The sequence below is a fragment of the Platalea leucorodia genome (assembly GCF_965183815.1).
Source record: "Platalea leucorodia genome assembly, chromosome: 4".
NCBI classification, from domain to species: domain Eukaryota; kingdom Metazoa; phylum Chordata; class Aves; order Pelecaniformes; family Threskiornithidae; genus Platalea; species Platalea leucorodia.
The window spans coordinates 123,219,033-123,245,522 of NC_138826.1; the positions used below are offsets into that span (position 1 = coordinate 123,219,033).

A 26,490-nucleotide genomic window follows, 5' to 3' on the forward strand; every position below is an offset into this window, starting at 1 on the left:
GCATTTCCCCAGCCTGAACAGCACTGGATTCAGACTGGCACTCGTGAGATCTCTCTTCCCATCCCACAAGAGGTGGAGGGTGTGGGGGGGAAAACCAACTGTGTGAAGATTTACCAAGGCAAGGCACAAGTCTGAAACAACAGAAAGCTTTAAGACTGACTTGTAAGGAATGGTGAAATTCTTCCAGCCATAAGAGCGAGTTTGTCCCTTTCAGGATTTCAGTGTAAAAAAAAAAAAAAAAAGAGAGAGAGAAAAAAAAAAAGAGTTCAGCATTTGCTCCATTATAAGCAAAAGCCCATCGTTACATCTGTGGCTCACCAGAAGGGCCTTAAAGCCCACAAGAGGCTGCCAGTTCTTTGGTCTACACCACAGCCATGGAGTCACTAAGCAACACCAGAGGCAGGATTGCTGGGTTTCTTCTTGCTACCCAGCTGGCCTACCAAGCCAAGGACAAAGCTGAGTTTTCCTGCTATCCCTATAGAAAATACTGAGTGTGGGTTTTTAACAGGTTAACTTCAGCCCCCTCTTTCCATTCTCCTTCCTCTCTCCCCCTACCTTTTCCCAAACACAAACTGCTAGTTCAAGTGAAAATAATGACACTCTCTATTGGCAAGATAGGCAGAGGGTTGAAATTCAAGAAGGCAGCATGATGGGGAGCTGTTGGCGCCTGCTGCTAGACAGCCCTGATGAACCCTGATAAACCGTGGGACACATTAGCCTTGGCCAGCTCTGCCCTGTACAGATGCTTCTCAGCCCCCCTCCTTCCTCCTCCGTTGGGCAGCAGGGAGGGAAGAAATTCCCCCACTTGAACAGGTTATTAGCAGCAACGAGCCCAGCAAACCCTCATTTTCTGTTTTTGAGCCTAAATTCCAGCCACTCCAGCTGTAGGACCCAGCCAGCGAATGTGATCTTTAATTTATAGCCTAAGAAGTTGACACATGAAGCAGGAGCCTATGGCTATACCTTGAGACCCAGTACCAAGAAGAACAATTGGAAAAGCAGGTCACCCACTTCGGTATTTCTTCATTATCTTCCTTCTCTGCCCAAACTATTTGTTGGGCCAGAGGCACAGCAACATGTCTGAGCAGAAAGGAGGTAGTCCCCATCGGCTGCTCCAGGTACAAACCGGTCCCCTTGGTAGCTCCACTGCAGTGCTGGATCAGAGGGTTTCAAGGCAGACAGATGACCTGCACATTGAAGGTCTCAGCAAAAATTTGTCTGAGAAAGGGAGTCAAGTACTTGGAAGATGGGAGAAGCCTTTGACAGCAAGAGTCAGACTGTGGGAGTTGTTTTTATCACTTGAAACAACCTGTCTAGGTTGAGCTACCAGAAGAGTCTTTCCTAGCTTCTGTAGATTAACAGGTATCTTCCCTTCAGATTATCCAAAACTGAGCTAGAGGCCACAAAACACTTTTCCCAGCTTCAGTGGAGTAAGGCAGAAGGCCAGCTCCATTTCCATGGAGGACCGTAACTGCGACACCATCTGTATCCATGGCAGCCACCATCTATTGGAACAGATGCTGCAGGTTTAGGTTCAAAAGGCTGGAAAGGAGGTTGGCGTCTCAACTAGAGATGTCACCTCCTTGCCCTTGCTTCTGAGCTGGTGTAATTTTAACTGACCTTAAACCTTCAGGGACACACCAGCATATCCAGCCAGTAAGGCAGATCTTTACCAACAGCTTGACATTTTGAGCAGACCTCCAACCTAGCTCTTCTAAGGAAGCACCACTCTTGAACATCAGTCACCACTAAGAAACCAGGACTATGCCGTAACCAGGGACAAGTTCATGCCCAGAGTTAATCCACCTTCATATCCTAGGTATGAGTTCTTAGCTTCAATACATAACCATCAAGACATACTGGTGCTGCCCAGCTCAGGCCTCTTTTCCCTCCTCTCTCCAAAGCAATAAAGATTTCTCAAGGATGCCCCCACCACACACATCACTCAGGAAACTCCCTGGGGCACATTGTTCGCGTGTTTCTAATGACCTTCTCAAGCTACAATTGTTTATCCAGAGGCAGGGCCAGGAGGAGCGGCTCCCTTGTCTCAACAGCTGCTCACATCTGCTTGCCTGCCCTGACAGAGGGATGACTCCTCTGACACTGCATCCTCACGAGCGGCTGATGCTTCCCCACTGCACCTCTGAGACACGGAAGCCATAGCTGCTGGGCAGACTGCCAAGCACACCATTAAACACTATTACCTCTGCACGTGTTGCAATGTCACCAGTAATTGGCCATCCCACCCATCAGCACGAGAGCCGAGTTACTGTTTATAAAAGATCTCTCAGAGAGCAAGAGCTATTTCTGTTCATCCTAAATTCCTTGGCAGAAGCTACTCCAGGAGCCAGCCTGCGACTGCCAGAAGCTATCTTATCTCAACGAGCCCCGCCATTGAACTGCAGGATATCAGCAGTCATACACAGAGCACTTTGAAACCAAGTCTGGGCGCCAGGGGAAGGAAGGGAATTCAACTCAGCGACTCAGGTTGTGGTCTCTGCCCAAAAGCCAGTGAGAAGCACCAACACCACCTGCCCAGCAAACCACACATCATTAACAAGAACAAAGTCTGCCAGGACTGGAGCGTTTAGAGTGTCGTTCCCCCTCCTACCCCCCAACATTTAAGCGTCAAGCTCAGACTACACGAAACACAGCTTCCTACAGCTAAGGGACCATCATCTGGCTGAAAAAATACCAAACATTGACAAAAATAGGATTGCCAGCCTGGCCTAGTCCTCTAAAAAAGGATGCTACCAATTACAGTAAGGAAAGCAAGCTCTTCTAAGCCAAGATTAGTTACAATTAAAAATGGGAAAGTTGATAGAGACAGTGCAGAGGTACCCACCAGCATCAGCCTGACACTCCAACAAGCCCACACAGGTTACTGCAAAAGCTAGCTCATACCCCACAAGATACTGTCATCATTTAGGGCAATATTTCAGCAACACTCTGTAGGCTGTGACGTTGCTCATTGTTAGACAGGGCCAGATCCTGCCAGGAAACATCCCTCTGTTGACCTCAGCTGCAAGCACGGAAAGGTAGTTTGACTTATCAGGGTCATCATCTGCATCATAAAGCATCACTTGAGATCTAGTGGTGACGGTACGTTGCACAGTTGTGGTAAAGCACTTAGACCATACCATAAGCCTGCAGTTTGGTCTCAAACACAGGACATCCTTGGTCTTACCTGAGATTCCTCAGTCCTGCTAGCCCGAGGAGTTTCTATGGATCCATTGATGTCCAGGGTGTCCTTCTGCTTATATTTCCTCATGATCAAGCTGTCCACAACCCAGAACATAATGGCCTTGGGGAGAAAGAAGTTACATGAATAGATTGCCAATAGAGACCAAAATACAAAGTCATTCAATGACAGCTATTTCTTCTCCTTTTGGTTTCTCCAGGTATCTGGCCTTGATCAACCTAATTAACCCTAAATTAACCCTGCATCAAGTGTGTCCATGGGGATCAGATGAGTCAAATTCCTGAAGTCCCTTCTCATATAAATCCTACTGATTCCATAGTTGTTGAAGACCCTGAGAAAAAAAAAAGACCACGACAGTGGTTTCCACCAGGATATAACCATTGAACCAAGCTCCATCCAAGGTTCATCTGCTCTGTCTGCACCAGTCCCTGGTCAATTCTTCGAGAACCAGAGTTTGCTTTCAAATACAGAAATGCAGCCTGGGGTGGCAGAGAGGCTGGTAGCAGAGGTAGGTAAACCCAACTTTGCCAATGCTGCATCCATTGCAACGCTCATGGTACGAGTTGAAAAAGTCGACTCACTCCTTGTCCAGGGGGCATCTGAATACTAACACCTTGTTCTCACTTCTCATCTTAGCAGGAACTGAGCAGCAGGGTCAAGGATTACCCAGAATCAGGGGAACCAGGAAAAAGCTGAGCTTGCAAGAGGTTTTGCCAAACTAGTTTTGAGAAGATCAATAGTTTTGGGTAATCTGAACACCTTGCCTGGCTGTAACGCAATTTGAAGTCTAGCCAATTGGCTAGATTGGCAGACCACCAAAGGTCACCACTGACAAGCCATCCTATGGGAACTTAAAGGGCTTTGGGGCATCCCCATGCCTGTAGCTTGCTGCAGAGATGCAACCCTCAGCTAATGAGCCCCAGATTTATTCAAGGAGTCAGCCACCCAGCAGCTTGGACAAGGGAGTGGGAATTAGGAACAGAGACCATGGCAGGGCAGTAGCAACATATTTGTGTATTCATGACAACAAATATATTTGTTTCCACTCCCCTCCACCCTGTCCCAGCCACTTCAATTACTCAAGGCTGCCCCAAGCCAGTTCCTGTACACGCTCCCCAGCGGGGGGGAGCATAATTTCCAAACCACCCCACCCAGTGCTTGCAGAGACACTTACATTGACTATAAAAGGCACAACGAGCATGACCAGGATGAGCTCCAGCTGTGGGTTTGGGATGTAACCCAGGAGGATCTGCTGAAGCTGCAGAGGAGAAAGCATTTAGAAGCATTATTTGAACAGCTCTGTTGTGAGATCTTTGCTGCAAACTGGTTACCTTCTTACACCAGCAGTTTCCTAGCTCGGGCTCTGCAGCCTTTGCTTCAGCCCAGCTCTCTATGATTCTTAGAAAGACTACATGGGCTATTCCTTTATCCCAGCTGCCAAATACAGGATTTTGTACAGATCAAGAAATAAGTACTGCTAGTCTTTCAGTTTAACTACCCGTGACAACTGGTGGGACTCGCCTTGGCTCCTTGGAGCCTAGCTGCAAAATAAGGACACCAGCCATGCGTGACAAGTGCGGAGAGGAATCCAGCAGCATCTCTCGATCTAGCAGCGTGTGCTGCTGAACATGTTTGTGTCCAAGTCAGCACTGCAGACTACTGGGTTAGGACAAGCCCTTAACAGGAACAGATAAGTGCTCTCAGATTGCTGTAAATAACTCCTCAGTCAAGTCACATCAACCTGTGAGGTAGCAGGCACCACGTGTAAATGCGCTCAATACTGGAGCTACCCATCAACACCCAGAATTGTTTTTTATACCCATCACACTTATCTGCCACCACGTATGTGGCTACAACTGCCACAGGATTATTATTCTTATTTTGTAAAAGAGAAATTCATGATCAACACAGTTACCATTGCATGAGCTACCATACAGAAGTAGTTAGGGGCAGGGAAGGACAGCATAGTACTCGGATAGTACTTTCCAAATTAACCTCGAAGAGTCTCCCTAGTTTAGGCATGGGATCACAAAACTCCAACATGAACTGACTTGACCAGACAATGTAGAAATCCTCTGGCAGAGGATCCTCTGGCCAGCCCAGCCCATTTTATCCTTCCAAGGATGGAAAAGAAAATTAAAGCAGCATCTTATTCCACTAGCTTTTGCCTAGCAAAAGAACGTACCAAAAGCCAAACTTATGAAAGTCATGTTTCCTCACACTTGAGTAATAGCTAATGATTACAGAAAGATGTCAACAAGTCACAAGGATTAAAGACCAATGATGATGATGATGACTACTAATAAGGCAAAGCTGACAAGAAACAAGTGGCAACAGCTGTGGCTCAGGAGCTTACCTTTGTCCAACCAGGTATAAGCAGGACAAGGCTAATCACAGTCTTCTCAAAAACCATTATCAGCAAGTAGAGGATACACTGGCCAATCCAGGCAGCAGCTTGTGGAGGGTCACCTGGGAAAACAGCATATTAAATCTGAGACGGAGACAGCCTTGCAGAAAAGTTGCCTCACGCTTGATGCCTGAGCTGATTAGAGAGACAAGGAAGTGTTTCCATATTGCAAGTTTTGCAGCGAGACAAATACTCAATACAAAACTTAAAATTAGTAGAGAGATTTTCTGTCTACAGTTGTAGGAGCACATGCCTGGGGAAGAAAGGTTTGTAGACCCAGCAGGGACCCCAAGTCATTACTCCATTGAAGATCAAAACATACCAAGATCTAAGCTCAAATCTTTCTGGTTAAAAAAAAAAAAAAAAATAGTAAATTACTCATATAAGAGAAAATTTAGCAGACTTGCATCCCTTACTAGTTGCAGCTCATTTTGTATCTTTGCAAACTGATGTAGAGAAGTAAGTGCAGAAAGGCAAAGATGCACCCCACTTCCATTTGTGCCGACCCCCTTTATCAGGGCAGCTATTTGTCTTTCATACTGCAATTGTGCTTTTGAATTAAACTTGGCCATAAGCAAGACAGCTCTCCCTCACGAGACATGACATACACCACTACCACCGCTGGCCTTTTGTTATAGAAGCCGATTCTCTTTTTCTACTCCTTTGAGGGCTAATTCTGAAATGGAGATGGCAATTAACCAGACGTCTGGTTAATTTAAAGGGCAAGCAAGTAACAAATTTCAGACACGACTCAAAGAGCCCTACCTACCTACCTAGCAGATGCTAACACTACGTGTATTTATCTGTCTCCTGTCCTGCTCTCCATTCCACCAACCTGCCTCTGAAATCCATGAAGAGGAGAAAACCACCACCATAAACTTCTTGCCTTGAATCTCCTCCCCCATTACCTGTCCTTCCTAGATAAACGGCTTTGCTGGAGCAAAAGGCCTACAAGTGCCCTACAAGGCAGGCAGGCAGCTTCTGTAAAAGGGGAGATACACAGCTCTGGCCCTGCCTGAAGACCTGAAATTCCTCATCTTTATCCAGCAACCCCAGCACTTGCAGACAATCCTGGGCTCTCAATGGCCACAGCCCAGGAGAATCACAACTGCTTAATGGAAAAGCCATTCCTCATAACTCTAAGGAGACTGGATCAACTTTTATGAATCTTGGTGTAGACAACAAATATGCTCTCCTCCACTTGGGGGAAAAGATACACAGCCTTGCAGACACATGTTATCTCTCTCCTTCAACCACTGACAGGCATTTGCCAGTATCCTCCCCATGGTGTTGAGCTACTTTGAGCTGGATGGATACAGGGATTTGAGGGGAGGAAGCCCTGCTTGTGCAAGAGGGCAAGTATCCCATCTCTTCAAAGCACAGACCACTAAAATCCTTTATATAGGGAAAGTCTGAAAGCTCAGCATCCTACTCAAACGGTTCCCTACAAGCATGTGTTGCTTTGAGGCATCAGTCACTTGGTTTGCCCCTTCTCTGGTACCCTTTTGTCAAGGTACCAGAGATTTCATTGGTCTTCATCTTGGCAAACCTAGAAAAGTCCACAGAGATGGGTCCCACCTGACTTTTCCCCCACTCTTCCAGTGGATAGGAGCCTTGTAGGAGTAGCTCACAAAATCCTGGAGCATTTTGACCAGAATGGCAGACTGATAATCCCCTTTGAATTAAAGATAATCCCAATAGCAATCCCCAAGACAAGATATGGCTGGACTGACTCTCCTCTATACAAGGACCAGTCAGTATCCTACACACTTCTCTATAAAAAAAAATTAAAATAAATCAATCATTAAAGACATCACCTGCAATTTGCTCCCTGCCAAGCCTTACCTACCCTGTTGCCAGCAATAGTCTGAAAATTTCTGGTCACCATTTTCATTAAGAGAAGCATAAATTTTTAGTCCTGAACAGAATTAATTTTTTTGCTGATGAAGTGAACGGCTGGTTATGTGATACTTGCTGTCTGAGCAAGAGACAGGGGCTCCATCGCCCCAGGTTTTAGAGCAATTCACTCAAAAAGAATCAATGCTAATTAAATATGAATGTTTCCAATGGGGTACTCACCAAGTAATAAGTAAAAGCATATTTGTCTTGTTAACAACGATAATGGTACCATATCTATTACATGTGCTTGCTTCAGCCCTCTGTAAGCACCCTGCCAGCTGGTTATCATCTTCCCAGCCTCATCAGAATATCTCAGGTCTGCAAAACTGAGCTACAGTATCTGGCTTAGGAAAGCTGCAGCATTTCCTCTTACTACTTGAATATAAAGATAACCTCTGGCAACACTTGTTTCCAGCATAATCGGGCCGGAATTTGGAATTGCATCTGTGCAAGAGAACCCAACCCACTGTGAGATGCCGATGCTCGGTGTGCCATCGGATGGCAGCAGACTGGGAGCTCTGCCCCACTTTTCTCAGCACCATACTGTTGAGATGTGGCAGGGGAAGACACCACCAGCAGTTTGCAAAAGCACATTTATCCAAACCACTATGCAAACCTCCAGCCACAGAGACCAGCAGCACATACCAGGGTTTAGTAAGAGCCGGTATCCAACCAAGCCCAACTCCAGGGGGATCTGCTTCCCAGCAAGGGCAAAATAGGTTTACGTGTATATTTGTCCTTATTCTGTCATTTGTTAGCAACGTACCAAAACGTTTGCCTTGTTGCAAAGCTATGGCTAAGAAGTAGAGGCATCCAGCTAGTGTCTCCATGCCAGAGACCTCAGAGTGATCACCTTGCATCCCAGCTTTTTAATTGCTTAAGCCGTAATAGAGAAGGAAGCAAAAGAGGGGAGAGGGAAGGACTGGGAGGCCAGGGTTGCAGAGAGGCTGCTGAGCTGGGAGGACAGCAAGCAGAGAGTGCCAGACCAGCAGGCAACTGCATGGAAGGGGGGAAGGAAGAGGGAGCCAGGAAGGTTACGTGTGAGTGCAACCAGCAGAGCCCACAGAGGATTTCAGAAAGCGCACGTCTCCGCTCCCTGGCAAGCAACAGCTTAATGGGTGGTCTGTGGAGGAGACTGGAGCAGTGTTACAGGCAGCTGGGAATTAAAGGCCGGCATCAGAGACACTTTGATCCTCCTGAAGCATGGACAGCCTCTCCCAAATAGGCTCAGGTGCCTAGTTGTCTTTGGCACAGGTTAGGTATAGTTAGGCTTTTTGCCCCATACCCCAAGACTGACCAATTCTCCTACAAACCCCCAGGTTACCATCACCCATCAGAGCTCCAAGTACAAAGAAAACAGGAAAACAAACATATTCATTGTGCCCTTCCTGCATTTGAACTCTTTCCCTTTTGCTCTGTGTTGTCAGCTGTGCTCCGTCCCCCGTGGGGAGACAGGACCAACAGCCACAGCACCCTTTGCAAGTCGGCTCTTCTGCGCTGCAGTCGCAATGGCACTTGCGGAACACCTCCCTCTGTCATCTCAGCTTGCCCAAAAAGCAGCAGCAAGTTTGAGATCTCTCCCAAATACCTGCCCCTTCACACCCTTTTGGGGATAGGAGATCACTACCATTCATCATCACAAACAGCAGGCTGTGGTTCTTAGTTTTGTACACTGTGCACTAGACAGCCCTCGCCAGGTTTTGGCTAACCAGGCTGATACACAGACACTACAAAAGACAACCTGCTTCTTAACCCACCCATGGACTTGCCTACATCTCCAAGGTTAACAGCTCCTCACCCAAAAAAATTTCCCTTCACTTTCAGTTTGCAAGAAAGCCATCAAATTACTCTTGAGTTTTCTTGAGGTTTAACAGCCTTTGGAAAAGGAAAACCTTTTCTCTGTTTGCTAGAGACCAGTTTTACTGTGCAAGATCCCACCTAGGGAACCCCACATCTCAGAGACCAGAGGTCTGCCCCAGTTAGGCCAGCTTCACTGGTTAAGTGTACATGTGCAAATGGTACAGCAAGCCTGCACTACCAAGCAGGACAGACCTGCACCCCTTACTATCCACCACATCCCACCTTGTCAAAGGTGCCTCCATCACAGCATGGAGCTTCAAATACTCATATTTCTCACTCTGGTCTTTTCTGCATCATCTACAGAAGATGCTGCAAATCTCCTCTGCAGTTAGAGTCTTACATGTCCAGGGTAGACAGTGGAAGGATATGGAAAGAGACCCACAGACCTACACAGAGGCCAGATCTGGCCATCTGCTCTATCACCTTAAGCAGCTCAAAATTGCTACTGTTTCGCAAGCTCTTCCTCCTCCTTTTCCATTCTGAGCTTCGTTTTCAGACTATGGTATGAGATGTTTCTGTACAGGAATCCATCCTGGAGCACCAAATTAGACAGGACTTAATTCCCACCCCCTGAGAGAAAGATCAGAGAGTGTCTCCACAGTTACTTTTTACTGCATCTTGGTCTCCCAAGGACAGGAGGCTGCTTAGTACCAAAATAACTCAGGACAAAGACGAAAATGAAATCGCAGCATGGCCCACAGGGCTGCAAGGATGACTTCAGCTATAAAGAGTGGCTTGTTTTGTCTTCACCAAGGAGCTCAGCTGGCTGCTCCTTACCTCAGCAGGTTTGAAGTCATCCAAGGACCATTGATCCACCTCAGAGTGGCCATCATCCAAGTCTAACTCACCACTAATTCATCTAACCCTGACTAATGCTAGTAACATATGAGTCACCATCTATTGGCATCTCATCAGGTAAGAGGGAGCCTTTGGTGTGGTCCCTGGACAAGCCCATGAGACAGATTGGCCACATCTCCTCCTTCTACAATTAGGAAGCAAGGCTGGAAAACTTGAGCTGATCCCAGCTAACCACGCACCTCATTTAGGTGCTGGCTTCCTACAGCAAGATGGTCAGAGGCATCCTTAGATGAAACTTAATGTCTTTAATGGATCAAGTGCTGTCCAGAGGTGCCCTGCTCCAAGGATGGAAGAGGATTCTTCTTACATGAAATGTTTCCATTACATAAATCTAGGTAAGTGCTTACAAGACTGTTTCTGCCACACAGGATTGCCTGCTGCTACCTGGAGGCTAGGGAAAAAAAAAAAAAAAAAAAGAAAAAAAAGATGCCCTCCTCTTTGCTGGGTTCAGAGCTTCCCTTTCCTTACAGGAGAGTGGGGAACCGGTCCAAAGGATCTTTGCAGCCTCCACATCACACCTGTTAGGAGATTACATGTATCATGCTCCCTTTGAACACTTCCAGTTTCTTGTCCCCAGTCCTAGTTGCAAGGTAACCCAGGACATCTCAGCTCTACACATTGACTCTACCACCAATCTCTCCTTCTAGCTTAATGAACACCCTTTGCTCAAACCTTCTTATAGCCATCTCCCACCCTGATAGAAATAAATATCCTCCTTCACCCCAAAGGATGCACACACTGCATTTAGACTGTTCTCCAGCAGCATTGCTGGTGCTCTCCAGCATCAGCAAAGCTTCCTTGGTGCAGACCACTGGTGCCTGTAGCAACCTCACACAAATGGACATCTCATTCTGCTTTTGCGTGGGAGCCCGTCTGCTTGCAGAGCAAAAGCAGCACTGCTTGAGGTATTTGAGTTTTTACCACACAACAGGATTAGTTTTAATCCAGGCTGTCTAATGTACCAAGCTGTCAGCACGGCCCACATGTTACTGCCAGACAGCTTATTTACGGTCTTTTGGGAACTGCGTGCGCACTGAGCAGGTAGGAAAAAGCTTAACCACAGCCAAAGAAGAGGGTTCAGGGGGTTGAGGAAAAGCAAACATTTGAAAGCACTGAAAGTTGTACTGGGTGACATGGTGGGGTTAGAAAAAGTCAATAGAAACCTCTTAAGAGCTACTCAAATGGTATCTCCAAAACCAAAGGATCTAATTATCCGTGCCAAGTACAGAGGAATTGCACAGAAGTGCTCACTTTGAGGGCAAGAACAGATTTTCAGAGATTGGGACCTGATGCATCAGAGCAGCCAGATGGGTCCAGTGGACAACCCAGACCCTCTCTGGCATGTTCTGCATCTGAACTAAAAGTGAGTGTACAGCTGGAATCAGTCCCCGGTCTGCAGTGTCACACCACTGCTCTGGGTCTTCGGTCCCTGGAGATACTGCTGTTGCATTGGGGTACGCACTGCTGCTACCAGCCAGATCCAGGAAGGTTCAAAGGTTTGCACCCCTGCTCAGAGCAGGGCACTTGACCACGCACTTCACCATTTGAGGATGATCCTCAGTCCTCTCCTTACTTATTCTCCCTGGTCCTGGAGGTGGAAAGGCCAAGCACACTAAGGACAGGACAGCCCCTCAGGTTAGAGCTATTTTCAGCAGTATTTCCTCAAGCATTAGCAGCCAGCTCCCTTGGCTGCTTCAGGACGTGGGAATATTTGTTATGGAAATTTTGTACAACATCACAACAGGGCCAAAAGCAGCCTACACAGGTCCTCAGTTAAACTCAGCAGCTGGCACAGAGCATGTTCTCCTATAACTAAATTTGACCAGCAGAGTTCAACAGGCCACTAAACAGAATTTAAAGGCCTCCAAGCAACATGCCTTTCCATTTCCAGACAGACAATGAATGAGCACAAAGCATCAAACAGACTAGTCAGTGACTGCAACCACAGTCATGCACAAGTCAGCATCCAGATGGGCATCCAGAGAGGCATGTTCAAGCAAGAACACCCTCTTTTTCTCCCCATCATTTCTTAATGCTCCTCTTCAGCATTTTACTTGCCCGTTGTAGAAATCATCTCTTAATGCAAATTCATAGCATTTGCTTACCTAAAAGAAATACTCCAGTATTTCTAAAGTAGTACTTTAGAGTTATTCTACACAACTACCATGCCAGGACACTGCAGCCGTCCAGAGGTTCCCCCTAGGGAGCTGCTTATTGCCATGGGAATAGGTGAGGAAGAAGAGGGCTGGAGCAGTTTGGATGTGGGGCACAAAGCTGAACCAGGCTTCATCTGCATGCTCTAACTACAGCCAGCATCTTCCTTGTTCAGTCTGTACAGACCCAGCAGCACCTCCAAGACCTTGGGTATCCACCTCCCAAGTCCTTTGCAGCTTAAACTCTGCTCTGCTCTCCTCCCTGTAGAAGTCCCCTACAGGGAGAACATCTATCGACATGGCCTATACCCTGCTAGAGCAATGGTGCACAGAGCATTTGTGGAGTTTCTTAGCTTTGAGTATGTGTAAGGCAATCGTCATTCTCCAAAGCCTACTTGAACCAAGATGAAGAATAACCTCTCCGATCTTTGATCTTAGGCACTAAGCATCTGCAGAAGAGACAGCAGCCTTTTAAAACACTGTTTCCTGTGCTCAGATGCAGTCCAAAGAGTAGTCAAGAGCTGTCGGGCAAAGATGGACGAATATAAGCATACAGGAGCCTTTGACTCTCCACTAGCTAAAAACCAGGTCATTCCTGGCTGCAGCAGCCTGTGGCTAAGAGCTCAGGAACAAGAGAGGCTGATCTCAGAATGGGTGTGTCCTCTTTTTTGTTTTTTTTTTAAATACAAAAGTAATTGATTTTCCTAAACAGTTCTGGACAGCTGGATGCTTGAAATAGCAGTGTAGATTTAGGTGCTTTCCCTTCCCTTTTCTTTGCTTCTCCATTAATGCAGCTATTGCAGTCACACAGGGAGAACCACCGGGGCTGTGGAGACAGGCGTACCAGCAGCAGAGCAGAAGGGACTGCTGGAGCCCTAAACAAAGGATGACTGCAGTGGTTTGCATTAGTTGCAGGGATGCAACCAAGAGCTGGAGGGTCAGAACAGAGGCAGTTGCAACAGATTTTTTTTACTTGAAGACCATGCAGGTAGATGGGTACTGGCTATACTGGACAAAAACACAACTCTTCTTTCCTGATGATTGGAGCAATGGCACTCACGACTATCTGCAACATGGATTTGGTGCTTTCCTGCCCTTCTTCCTCTGCAGGACTGCAAGAGATGCTTCTGCTCCTCAGAAGAATTGAGGAAAGAAACACGAAGTCTGGTACAGCAATTAGACCAGAAAATGAATCATATTTCTGGAGCCTGTATCAAACTGTACAAAGTTTACTAGCATCTTCCAAACTGTTTTGGAAGTTACTTAACACCCGAGATGAGGATAGCAGTGTTCTGCTTCCCTAGCCCTGCAGTAGGATTGCCCTGCATATGCCACTTGACTCCTACCTAACTTTTCCATCATGGTCACTCTGGCCAGAGACCTGAACCAAGAGCGGTGCTCAGTGGACGAGACATTTAGTCCCCAATTCAAGAGCTAAATTCAAGCGACAGCAGAAACTTCTTTTTTTTATTAAAAAAAGCAAGATTTCCTCAGAGGAGTGAACTGTTTCCATAGTCTAAGCCAGCCTTCATGAGGGGCCAGCTACAACTCAATGGAAGTTCACTACTGCTCTGCAAGGTTAAAGCAAGCTGTCAATACGCTTTAACATTTCCTTGCTTCTGCTCAACTGCAAACGTGGCACATGAAGCTGTGCCCTGGGATGGCTGCCGTTCGGCTTCAAGTCCTTGTTGCTCAAAAGGGGAAAAATTCCAGTGCCTGAACCAAGAATATCTGGATTCCTATGCTGTCCCATCTGAATTACTTTAGCACTCTGTTCTTGGCTCCTCTGCTCTCAGAAAGAGCCATTAGAATCACAGAATGCTTTGGGATGGAAGGGACCTTTCAAGGCCATCCAGTCCATCCCCCCTGCCATGGGCAGGGACATCTTCAACCAGATCAGGTTGCTCAGAGCCCCATCCAGCCTGGCCTTGAATGTTTCCAAGGATGGGGCATCTCCCACCTCTCTGGGCAACCCGTTCCAGTGTTTCACCACCCTCATCGTGAAAATTTTTTTCCTTGTGTTTAGTCTAAATCTACCCTCCTTTAGTTTAAAACCATTAGGATATATTTTTTGAAAGTAAGACTGAATTCATCTTTATAGTAGATATATTCATCTTTATAGTAGATATATTCATCTTTATAGTAGATATATTCATCTTTATAGTAGATATATTCATCTTTATAGTAGATATATTCATCTTTATAGTAGATATATTCATCTTTATAGTAGATATAACTTTAAACAGGCAAAAGGGAAATTTTTCCCTTTCCTGCAGCTATGGGAAAAATTTCTGTTCTCCTGGAAGCTGGCTTTACTCTTTCTGAAGAGAAGTGCTACCCTCTAGTGGGGCTGGCTAAGAAAAGCTTTTCTGAAACTTTTTCTCCATCTCAAGACAGGAATCAAAGCAGAGAGAGGCCAGACTTGGGCATACTTTTTTTTTTTTTTTTTTTTTTTTTTTTTTTAAATCAGCTGGCAAAATAAATCCCCCACAAGTCATTTGAGAACTCAGTTTTGGGGCCAGGCTGTGTCCTGCTGATGCCTACTACAGCTCACAGCAAATGCAAGAACAGCTCGTGTTTTGAACAGAGAGGCTAGGAAAAAACCCCCAAGAGAACCTCACAAAAATCACCACCACTACCCCAAACACCTTAGTTTACCATAGGCATGTCCTGGGGTATAAATCCGCCCAAGGGAACATTCAACCTTTCACCACCAAGCTGCCATGCCCAAGAGTGCTTGCCAAGGCAGCAGGCAGAGCTACCTGCGACCTAGCCATGTCCCAGCACTTAACACGCAGATCACTACCACACTCTGGGAAATCCTTGGAGAAGGGATAACAGAAGCAGGCTGCTCACACGTTTTCTCCCCAAACTGTAGTTCCTGCCCTTTTTCTTCTTCCCATTCATAGCTGACACCAAAAAAGCCACCCTAGTGCAGAGTGGTTGACACCTACCGTATTCGCCAAAGACCAGGTACGTGTACTTCTTATGCTGCACAATCCAGGAGACAACTTTCACACCAAGCCAGATCAGCAGCATCCCCAGCGTGGCATCAAGGATGAAATTAATAAGGTAGCTAAGAGCAGAGGAAAAGTCATGTTTCAGTTATGTTCTTAAGCTGTATTCAAAGTTTTATTTCATTATGGGAATCCATAAAAAACTCCGAAGATTTAAAAAATCCCCACTTAATAGTCCAAGCTCACTTCCTTTCCCATTTATTGGATTTACCTATAGCCTTACCAGCAATTTCTTAATTTAAAAGCCTGTTCAGCAGAGAAGGGAGCAGGCTCCACCAGCTCTCTGGCATTGCTCATTTATTCATACAGCATTCAATACCTCCTGGGCTAACCTGCTTAAGAGTTACCCCAGAAAAGAGAGGCTTTCCATTTGCAGCATCTTTTGTTCTTATTAGGATGAAATCCAAAGTTTCAGGGAAACAGAACCAAACATTTTTGGAATTTCATACAAGAAAATGGAAACTTCTTGGACACCACAGCTGCTCTGCAAACTGGGCAGCAGAAGAGGCAAAAAGTCCATTTTACTGAGCAGCTGCGAGAGGCTCCTATGAGCAGAGCAGCAGATTGAGAGGCAGAAAGTCTTGAGAGAGACAACAAGACCTGGCTCAGCAGGAGCCGTCTTGGGGTCCCCAAAAGCCTCTGGTTCAGGGTCCCCACTGCGGATCCAGGAGCTGAACCCATCCCCACCAGGAGATTTGGGCCTGAATGGGTTTCGCTCTGCAGCTTTGGATATTTAAGCCTTGCTGGACAGCACGCCAGAGGCAGCAGACCTGCGGGGACCTTCTGGGGATTGCAGGGTCCAAGCTCTGATCCAGGCCTTGGTATTTTAATGAACTCCAGAGACAAAAATATCACTCAGACTAATATTTTCTGGCCAGTTTTCCACTATTGGAATATGTTCTACAGCATGAAGAAAATACCAAGCGCAGAGCTACAGGAATGAACGTTTCCTTTTCCAGAACTTGATACTGCCTCTGAATAAAGACACTGAAAGTAACAATCTGCTTTTGATATCCATTTTGAAAACAAGACATTATGTTTTTCTACATCCAAAGGCTCAGACTACCTTAGTACAGTTTCCAGCTACTGAAGTCAGAGTACTCCCATACAAACATGAGGCTCTGATGGTTTATACTGGGCAGGACGTAGCATATGAGCCTCAAAGCCCAGAGACAGGGCTTTAGAGTTTTAAGCTGCCTGGTTCAGGATGACAAGTCAGGCAGCACATGGAAACATAACACACACATTAAGGAAAAAAAAAAACCTGAAGGGCACAGCATAAGCACAAACCAGTTTTAAAATAAACAGTGTCTGTTTAAAAAACAACGATGAATCATATTAGAGGTTATTTTAGCCCCAGCCAAACTTGTGTCTGTTTAAAGAAACATATCAAGGTGCAGCACTTTAATATATGAAAAGGAGATGGACCAGATGGTTTTCAGCAGCATTGTGAAGCCTAGAAGAATTTCTCAAAACAGGATGAAGTTAATTCTGAACCTAAATTTGCAGCTGCAACGTGGCTGGTCTGAAGTAAAGGTAGCACTTCTATGTTGAGTCTGAAGTCTGGCTTAGAAAGCCCCCAAACAGGACTATGGGAATACATGTGGTAGGTGCAACTGAATATCCAAAAAAACCCATGCTTACATTGGACAAAGGTCTTCACCCACACAGTTAGGAAAGCATCCTCAATGCTGGTCGGAGACAAGCCAAATTGCAAAGTCTGGCGTGCAAACGAACGGCACATTTAACAGTTGCAATTGCATGGGGCACCACTGCGTTACTGCATAACAAGGTGCTTTTAATCCTCAGAAAAGCACAGCCCCACTGCCTCATCTCCATCAGACCAGGAGACAACCCAGACCCTGAAAATAAGCTCAGCACGGTTTATCCCCACCGAGTACTTTAAATGGATCCATTTCCACTGTACATGGAGTCTTCCAACAGGCTTGCTTCCTCCTTTTACATATGTAGGACATGAATGCTTGTGTACTTACAGAGAGCAAGGGTCCTCTTCAGTGAGATCTGATAGAAAAATATTAGCAAAGTGGATGAAGAGGGCACCTATTGCTTGCTTGGAGGTATCATAAAACCTGGAGGAAAAAAAAAAAGCATGAAGATCTGTGCCCTGGAGCACCAGCAGCCCAGCAGTCACCCAAGGGAAGGCCCTGCATGGATCTGCTTTCCTCCAAGATGCATTCCTGATGCTCAAGAAGTTGTACATGGTGAAAATGGACAGTTTGGCTGACTCCAAATACTTAAGGAAAAAAGACAGCACTTCAGCATGTAGCAGCTCAGTCTTGCAGAGCTGCATCTGACACTTGCTGCTGAGTTTTAGCCTGCAGCAAAGAGCAGTTCACCCTCCAGTGCCCAGCCCAGCCCCAGTTTCTCCAACCAGCAGTAGGTGCAGGGAAGGTGTTCAGCTACTTATGATTTTTTGCACCTGTCCACAGGGAATGGGATTGAATTCCCAAATTATTTTAGAGGAAGAACCAAGTTGAGAAGACTAATGGGCTTTTCATCACTAACTGGTAGCTTCATGCTGCCAAGCCAGCCTGACCGCATGCTGAGCCCACTCATACACCCACCTCTTGGCAGCCAGCAAATCCTACAACACAGATGCTTTGTAGAGGTGTCGGACGCTGACAGCAATACCCAGCTACCTGACATCAACACACAGCCAAACACGTTGTCTGGTCTATGCCTGAGCTGGGTCAGGGGACACCAAAGTGATTAATCAAATTTAAGAACAAAACTTGACCCTGTCTGGAAGACAGCCCATGTGCAGGTATGCCAGCAGACTGGAGAGGACCATAACCTCTCGCTTCAGTCACCTACAGTAAAAACAAGCTTTTCTGGAGGAGCTAGGCAGGGCATTTTACTTACACGGAGAAACTACTTTACCAGCTACTTTATGGAGGTTTCCTTGGGAAGTGGCAGCAGAGCATTTCATTTAATGACTAATTACCATGCAGGATATTCAGAGGGCCTAGAAGATTGTTAGTATAAGAGGAAAATAATATTACAGGTACATGGTCTTCTCAAGCTTCAAATTAAAAATCTCACCATATCCTCCAGGGACGCCTCTCTTCCTTTGGTTCCTTAAATCGTTTTACTGCAAAGAAAATTAGACAGGTTACTTTAACCAGCAGAGCTGAACCAATACACATGTACCGTCTGTGCTGATCTTCAGCGCAAAAGCAGTCAAAAAATCTGGAGGACCCTCAGCATTTGCCAGTCTAAAGCTGAGCAAAGCCAAAGGACCCAGTTCCAAAGTGACCAGAGGCAATGCGTGCACCCACAGGTCAGAAGGATGAACAGCAGAGGTGTTTGGGAGGTAGGTGTGTGCTTCTGGTGTCCTTCAGCAGCAGCATTTTCATGCCATGAGAAATGACCTGAGGGAAGCTAGGGAGGGTTCACCACTATCTACCAGCTCTGATAAGTCTTCCAGGCAAATTGTAATTATGGTAGTGACAGTGAAATCATATGGCCCAAGAGTCCGTTAAGCTTTTGAGTCACAGCAGCACAATAAAGCCACCTCCTCCTTGCAGCTAACGGGACCAGAGGACCTTCGAGGAAGCAGAACCTTGCACACATCTCCAGCATACCACCAGCTACCAGTGCTAAGCCCTGAAACCCTGCGAGCTGGCACGGCTCCAAGCTTGTGCCAACTAGTATTAAAACATTATTTCATTACATGACATTTTGCATGCCCACTGGCTACTACTATGGAGCAGTAGTCAGACACACGGCTTCAGTACCACTAACCATATGCCCTGAAAAAGACATTTGAAGCAACTCTTCCTTCCTTGAAAACATTCAAGGTCAGGTTGGACATGGCTCTGAGCAACCTGATCCAGTTGAAGATGTCCCTGCTGTTTGCAGGAGGGTTGGACTAGATGACCTTTAAAGGTCGCTTCCAGTCCAAACTATTCTATGATTCTTTCAATGAAGTTCCTCTGGCCATAGATGAGTTTGCTCCTTGCAGCCCTTCAGGTCTCTCCTCCTCCAAGGAGTCCTCCGGTGCTGTCTATTGCAGTTGCTGCTCTGAGCTTTCTCTAGTTACTACCTGGAGATAATGGCAAGTTGGATTTTTACCTAGTTTTGCTCAGAGTGGGCTCTGAGCATTGCAGAAGCATCTCAAAGGGTCCCAGTTAGTTTGTCAGAGATTTGTTGCTCAACCAGCTTTTACATGCACAAACAGGAGCTGCTGATGGAAAAGTACCAAGGACCACATCCCATGCAGAAATCATTTTTGACTGTTTCGCTGTCACTCCAGCTAGGAGCCCATTTTAAAAAGTACCAGCTACCAGGCCAACTCTTCTCCCTTTAAACCTACAGGTACCAATGCTCTGGAACAAGCAGACCTGGAAGAAGCTTTCCACTACATTAAATTTATTAATTAGAAGGAAAAAAAAAAACCAAAAAAAACCAGTAGGGGCATTCAGTGGCACTGTCCTGCTTTGTGGTAAGGTTGCTAACAGCTACATCTAGAGCTAGAGATATCATCATTATCAGAGTTAAAAATAATGAGCTGCGACTTTTTTTTTTTTGAGGGAAATGGAAAAAAAAAACAATAATTCAGTGCATCCTCTCTAACTCCTGACAGTCCGGCCGGGAAGGCGAGCAGAGCAGCTGCTGGGTGGTGCCATCTAGCGAAACCAGGAGCCTGAAAGCAGCAGGACACAGGAGTATGAATCAATGTGCCATGTACAGCCCTGTTACAGAAACCACCCCAAGAGTACGTATTGTGTTAATCACCGAATCTTTCCATACATCCCAGCTGTGCCCAATATCAGGCATATCACTGCAATGAGTACTGAAGAGTACTCAGACCACAGAAAACCAAACAGACCATCAGTTAGTCTATTTTATCCTCACTAAGTCTTCACCCTTGGGAGCCCCACAGCCTACTCTGCTCCTTTAAAGAGCAACCAAAAGTCAGAACAGACACACACCATCCCACTTATCACAGCTATTCTTTCTTCACCCCCCCCCACTACATGTAAGCAGCCACTGCCTTCAAATTTACAACCAAGAAAGGGACTTTTTTCCACTGCTGACAGTTCTTGGCACATGGAGGTGCTTCTCAGGGCAACTTGGGGATATGAAGACAGGGACCCAGAGTGCCACAGATAAAAGCAGGGACATCAGAGCCACATGCTTCCGCCTGCTCTCCAGTGGGATAAGTAGATGCATTTTTATAGATAGGAGTTTCCTTACTGCCTGTGAGAGGAACAGGGCACAAGCAACACCTCTGGTCCTTTTTAGATCACTAACACTGCTGATAAGGCCAGCACAATTTTAAACACAACTTGGTATCCAGCTCTCTTGCCAGATTTACACTCTACCCGCTAGTTAGTCTTTCAGTTAATGAAACTGTGGAGATGGTAACAGCTTCTGTCCAAGAAAAAAGAGCCCTTTTATAGACAGGGACTGATCTAATCCTGGCACACCACAGTAGCTGGTCCCACAAAATACCCACAGGGAATCTGAATGACTCAGGTTATAACCCAAAACAAGGCTCTTTCCTCCCCTGCTTGATAGGGAAATACACAGTTTTGACAGTACAACCCATACAGGCTCCACGTACCAGAAGGCAAACCCACCTCCAAAAGCCAAGTCACTGGCAGGCTCAGCAACGGCTGGGAAGAAGCACCCAAACATTAGCTGGACACGGCTGATTTCCAGATAAAGGGCTCTGCTGTTCTGCATCTAGACGGTAATTAACTGATCTGTTCTGTCCAGCTGTACTCGAGCACTCAGCCTGCCAGCCGCAGCCCTACCATCTACCCCAAGGGACAGCCTGGGCTCATTTCCCTGGGAAATGCCTTCCCGGTCCAGCCTGGAAGGATGCAGGAACTTCCCTGCCAGAGGCCTCAACATTTCAGAAGTACAATTTTGTACTTCTTTTACTGGCAAGGTGACAGTGCGACATATGAAAAGACGATCCCCCTAATCCCAGGGTTTCGGTCAGGCACTTGCAGGGTTTTTGATGCCACTCTCAGATCCACAGAAAACCAGCACTCCAATGACGTAATCTGCTGTTCCCATTAATGAATAACAAAGCAGCAGTCATGTCAAGTTACACCAGGTATTGCTGCAGCACTTTGTGTCCTATCCCTGCCCAGAAAAAACACCTGGTTTCCCTTATCCAGCTGAATCCCACCACGAGATACCCCTGCAGCAATGACTTCCATCAGCACAAACAAGGTCTATCATCACCAACGCCCTTCAAAGGGCCACTTGCATTTCACCCACCCATAAGCAAGAGACCCATGGACCAACCAAGCTGTTTGAGTGGCCAGAAGTATTTAAATCAAACCTAATAAGCTTGCTCAGCTCATGATGCTGCAGAGAAGCCATTGGAGGGGTCTGCAGGCCACCAGGCCAGCCAGCTGACCACTAGCCTGACCATGAGAACACCAGGGATGATTTTCATTGTTGTCTTAATGAGAAGTGACATGTTATGTATCCATAGGCACTCAAGCTAGAAATACAGTAATTCAGTGTGATAAGATGACAAGTAAGAGGTAAGAAGTTAATGGTGTGGTGCCTTGTTGAACACAGCTTGTCATGCCTCATTAGATTTAAGAGAGTTATCTGAGACTGTGTAATTATCAGAGACAGTAAAACTGTTGTATTAAAGATAAAAGCTAGTATTATAGAGAAATAATTAACTGCTTAATAGTGCATTTACTGTGCAGAGCTGCAGCAGGCTGTCTCCAAATTAAGCCAGAAATCCAGCCAAGATTACCAGAGCTTAAACAGGCAGCAGAACTGTTTGGTAGCTGTGACCCAGAGGTTAGGGGTGATGCTAAATCCACATAAAAAGTGGCACCAGGTCTTTGAAAACTCTTAACATCTGCTGCTGAAGTCCTCTTTGAAGCAGCACTGCTTCTTTTGTGCCTTGGGAGCCCAGGAGGGCTCTGGAGCAACAGGCTGAGCAGCAACCACAAAGTGTCCCTCTCCTCCTCCAAGCCCTGCAGCGAGCCAAGCCATGACATGCACAGCCACAGGCTCAGCTGGCTGGGGTTGGAGAAAGGCTGAAGTCTCCTTTGCTTGTCTCAAAACGTATCGCCACTCACTGGGGTCAATTCAGTTTTCCACCACCTGTAGGCATGGGTTTGCTACCATGGTTCAGACAGATCAGTCCACTCTTCAGATTTATTTTAAGAAAAGTTGTGCATGCTTATGCATGCATCAAGCAAACAAGAAATATGTGATATTTAAGTTGAGCACCTACAACCAATCAAAAAATTGAGTTTAGGGTACACAGAGCTGCATAAGATGTGAGAGAACCCCCATCCAACTAGATTAAAAATGAGACTAGCGTATACTGGGTCTACACTAGGAGACATCAGGAATATGTCTTCCCAACATTGTACCAACCACAGCACTGATCATTTTAACTCTGCCTCCCTTCTCAGCTTTGTCCATTTGTAAAGCAAGCTGGCTTTTGCAAGGAAGCAATGTTACTGCACATCTCTATAGCTAAGTGATCTTCCCGAACTGCCAGATACCTGCAAGCCTAGTTAGGGCAGCAGCCTGGACCACACCACAGGCCAGGAAAGCACAGCTCCCCCAAATTTGGGAACTGTGTCAAGTCAACCACCTCTCTGACAGCACAAAACCACCCAGCAGTGTGTACTGATGCTGCAGAGACGCCACAGGTTGACAGGAGATGGTGGGTGAAATAAAGCTGAACACATCATGTTCATGGCTGAGGGTCCTTGTAACAGAGCAGGATGCTACAGCGAGCACCATGAAAAAACCAAACTGCTAAACAGAGGAAGATGGAGACTGCTTGTCCAGATTCTTCCTGCAGGAGCCAGCCCTGCACTGAGCACATTTCAATCTGATCCTGAATTATTCTATTTAAATTTCAATTAACAGTAAAGTGGGTGATGTCGACAGCAAAATAGTTCACACTGTAGAAATGAAGCCTTTCTGAATGAAACGCAAAGAAATGCTCAAGAACCACGAAAGGAAGCATCATGGAGTCCCAACCTGAAGCATACAGGCTGCTCCAAGGCGCACAGCCCTGCTGCAGCATGGAGGTGAAGTGCTGTGTGACCATTTAGACTCGCCACATGGTCCAAAGCATCTCAGGAAAAGGCTTGGCAGATGGGAAGATGCTCCTAGAGGAGTCAGGAGAAGGGGACCCAGGTCTATCTCATTAAACAGGAGTAAAGCACCGCTGAGATGACAGCCTGCCTTCTTGAGTTGGTGTCCTCATAAGTTACCACTCTCCCCCTACTTGGCTCCAGTTACTGCAGACAAAAAGCCATGAAGTTAAACAAAAGCGAAGGAAGATGAGCGACAATTTGAGACATACCCTGCCCACAGCTGAGAAAGGGCAAGGCAGGAAACAAAACACGCCCAGGCCCTTCCTCTTCAGTCAAGGACAATAAGGATTATATACACTTGAAACTCCCTGAGGGCCACCAGGCTGGGTGGAAGTTGGACATCTCAATAAAAAATAAATAAATAAAATGTTCTGGAGGAGAGTCTTTCATTATAGATCTGTAAATAGTCAGAAAACTAGAAGATAAAAGCTCAATGACAGCTATCCTTGCCTTTTTTTTTCTCTCTCAGAGTAATAAGACCATTTATTATGGTGTTTTCTTGATGCAGTAGAACAGGGACATCTTTGCCTACTCTAGACGCATATAGTTCCCTGAAGTTACCCGAGTCTACAGCAATGCTGTCCCACAGTCTACTTTTGTTTTTAAACAAATTCTCTGACTATTACGATCAATTAAGACAAGGACAGCAGCAACCACCCAGTTCCCCCGTGCTGTTCCTCACTCCATTCATGGGGGAGCACTCCTGTGTGTAACGTCCTTCCTGCATCCCCCATTGACCCCACGCTGCGTTCAGACAGCTCCACTGTGGATGTGTGCATCAGCACAGGTGCCTTTTACCCCTCTTGGAAATAAACCCCCTAATTCAGGCAGAATTAGCTGCAGTAGCAACTAGCTGCTGATTAGCAAAACAGACTACTAAGTCAGGTTTCTACAAAACTAGAGGGGGAAACTTATTTCCTTAGAAGAAGCTTAGGTATGCTTGGCTGAGAGTCAGACCATCTCCTTGATAAACCTTACTGCAATCAAGCAAGGGATTTAAAAGCTGAGGTTTGGAAGGGAGATGTTGACTCAACAGACAAAGCTTTTAGGACCTGATTTACTGGAGATGCAAGCCTGACCCCACCGAGCTCAGTGATGGGCCCCAGGGGATGAATACTGACAATGAACCTGATATTAGAAGTACTCAGAGAAGGCGCTGCAGCAGATATATAGACTGAAATTGTGAATGGCCCACCAAAAATAAAGGTGGCAATGCCCAGAACTGGTTCCGTGGTCACCTGCTTTTAAGAGAGGTGCTAGCTAAATTGCCTACTGTAACACCCATCTCAGGGGGCAACATCGCACGAGCAAGACAGAGGGTCAGGACTTTATTTCTGGCCTTTGCAGAAGAGGACTCAGAGCTACTGTAGCAAGGAGGAAACAGAAGCTCTCCCCCTGCCCAACCTCAACGTTATTTATAGGTAGTATAATCTTCAATAACACATTTCAACCTATTTTGAAGGACACGCCCTTTCCCAGGCTTTTTCCAAGCCCCAGGCAGGAAAGAAGCCAACATACAGGATACAGAGGCCAAAACCTTGGGGTCTGCACTATTCTTAGCCTGAGCACGGAGATACTCAGACAGCTCGACCCAAGACACAATGGGAGGAAGCAGCAGCCACCGTTTGCAGAGAGCAGCCAACATGCTGCTCGCGAGATAAGCACGCGCCCGAGCTAGAAAGGCTCAAAACATACATCCTCCATCAGTTCATGGAGCAGCAAAGGTCCTATCAGTGGTTTAAGGAGACAGATCGCTACTAACTTATATCCTCTAGTCTGCACGAGATGTATTTAGCCATTCCCTCCCAAATACCGTTGTACCAATGCTTCAAGAACATAACCACCTGTAGCAAAACTGGCAGAGGGGATACTTTAAGGAAGGAATAGGAATGGAGGATACATTCCAGGTTATCTCTGGGTCTGCAAGACATGAGGCAGCAGGGACGTATAGATTGAACCAGCTCCTACTGAAGATATTCAGATATTGCTGGGCTCCTCTACAGCATCTTTCAGATAAGAAAAGTTTATTTTGGGTTACAGTGCTCTGACATGCAAGAGGAGCATGCATGGACAGCAGGCACTCAGGAAGCTGCTGCTGGAGCAATGGCCGTGTGCAAAGTCCTGCATGGTGCTGCACACTGGAGCTCCCAGGCTGATGCACGTAGACCACAAGAAAAATAAATAGTTCCGCTTTTTCCTAACAAAAAAAAAAAAAAAAAGACTTGGACTTCTTCCCTCCCTGAGTTCTCACCCAACAGCTGCTCCTCTTCCCTTTCTTCTGTAGTTCCTGATGTTGTTTAGCCCATCTATTCCTATTCCCCATACAAATCCAGAGTCATCTGCAGGTCCAGTGCAGGGGAAGCTCTGGGACCCACACAGCAGCACCACCCCCCCATCATCCACCCTGCAGACACATGCCAAGAGCCTCAGCTGGAGCATTCATCCATCTGGGGACCCTAACTGCCTAAGTGAGGGCCACACAGTACTTTGGCATGGTTCTCAGTTTTAAGCTCTACCCTCTATGTCTTGTTTCTATGTGGATTTTTATAGCTGTCATTATAGCCAAGTGGTCATAAACCATAGCTTTGAGACAATAAGCATTAGTCATGCTTTGCACATTGAGAACAGGGCACATTATTTGATGACACGGTAGATCTTCTAGGAGACCTTAACTGGGGCTGGGCTCTCGCTCCAACACAGAATGTGTTATTTAACTCTGTCCTGGGGGAAGCAGCAGTGAATATCTCCACATAAAGCATCGCTACATTTCAGGTCAGTCCCTTGAAAAATGGGTTTTAAACAGGGAATGCTCTATCTTAAGACCACAAGATTTGAGATCATTAAGAGAACAACACCTGAAGAATGAAGTGATGCAGCTGGGCTGGTAGTTATTGTTCAAGCCTGTCCACCACACAGTTTTCTCACAAATGCTGTCTAAAAAAAAAAAGAGACAGCTGGAAGTTTAACA

General features: G+C 46.2%; 1 protein-coding gene across 1 annotated transcript in view; it reads right to left on the reverse strand.

Moving 5' to 3' along the window:
- Positions 1-2,378: 2,378 nt before the first annotated feature.
- LOC309589753 (store-operated calcium entry regulator STIMATE-like) overlaps positions 2,379-26,490 on the reverse strand; it is a gene marked incomplete at its 3' end in the record, with an annotated part of 29,745 nt that continues 5,633 nt past the window's right edge. The window contains exons 2-8 of the mRNA XM_082310233.1: positions 18,460-18,508; positions 17,391-17,486; positions 15,334-15,455; positions 5,559-5,671; positions 4,377-4,460; positions 3,188-3,304; positions 2,379-2,399 (exon numbers count right to left, since the gene is read on the reverse strand). Coding sequence (XP_082166359.1) covers positions 2,379-2,399; positions 3,188-3,304; positions 4,377-4,460; positions 5,559-5,671; positions 15,334-15,455; positions 17,391-17,486; positions 18,460-18,508 — 602 coding nt within the window. The remainder of the gene's footprint in view (positions 2,400-3,187; positions 3,305-4,376; positions 4,461-5,558; positions 5,672-15,333; positions 15,456-17,390; positions 17,487-18,459; positions 18,509-26,490) is intronic.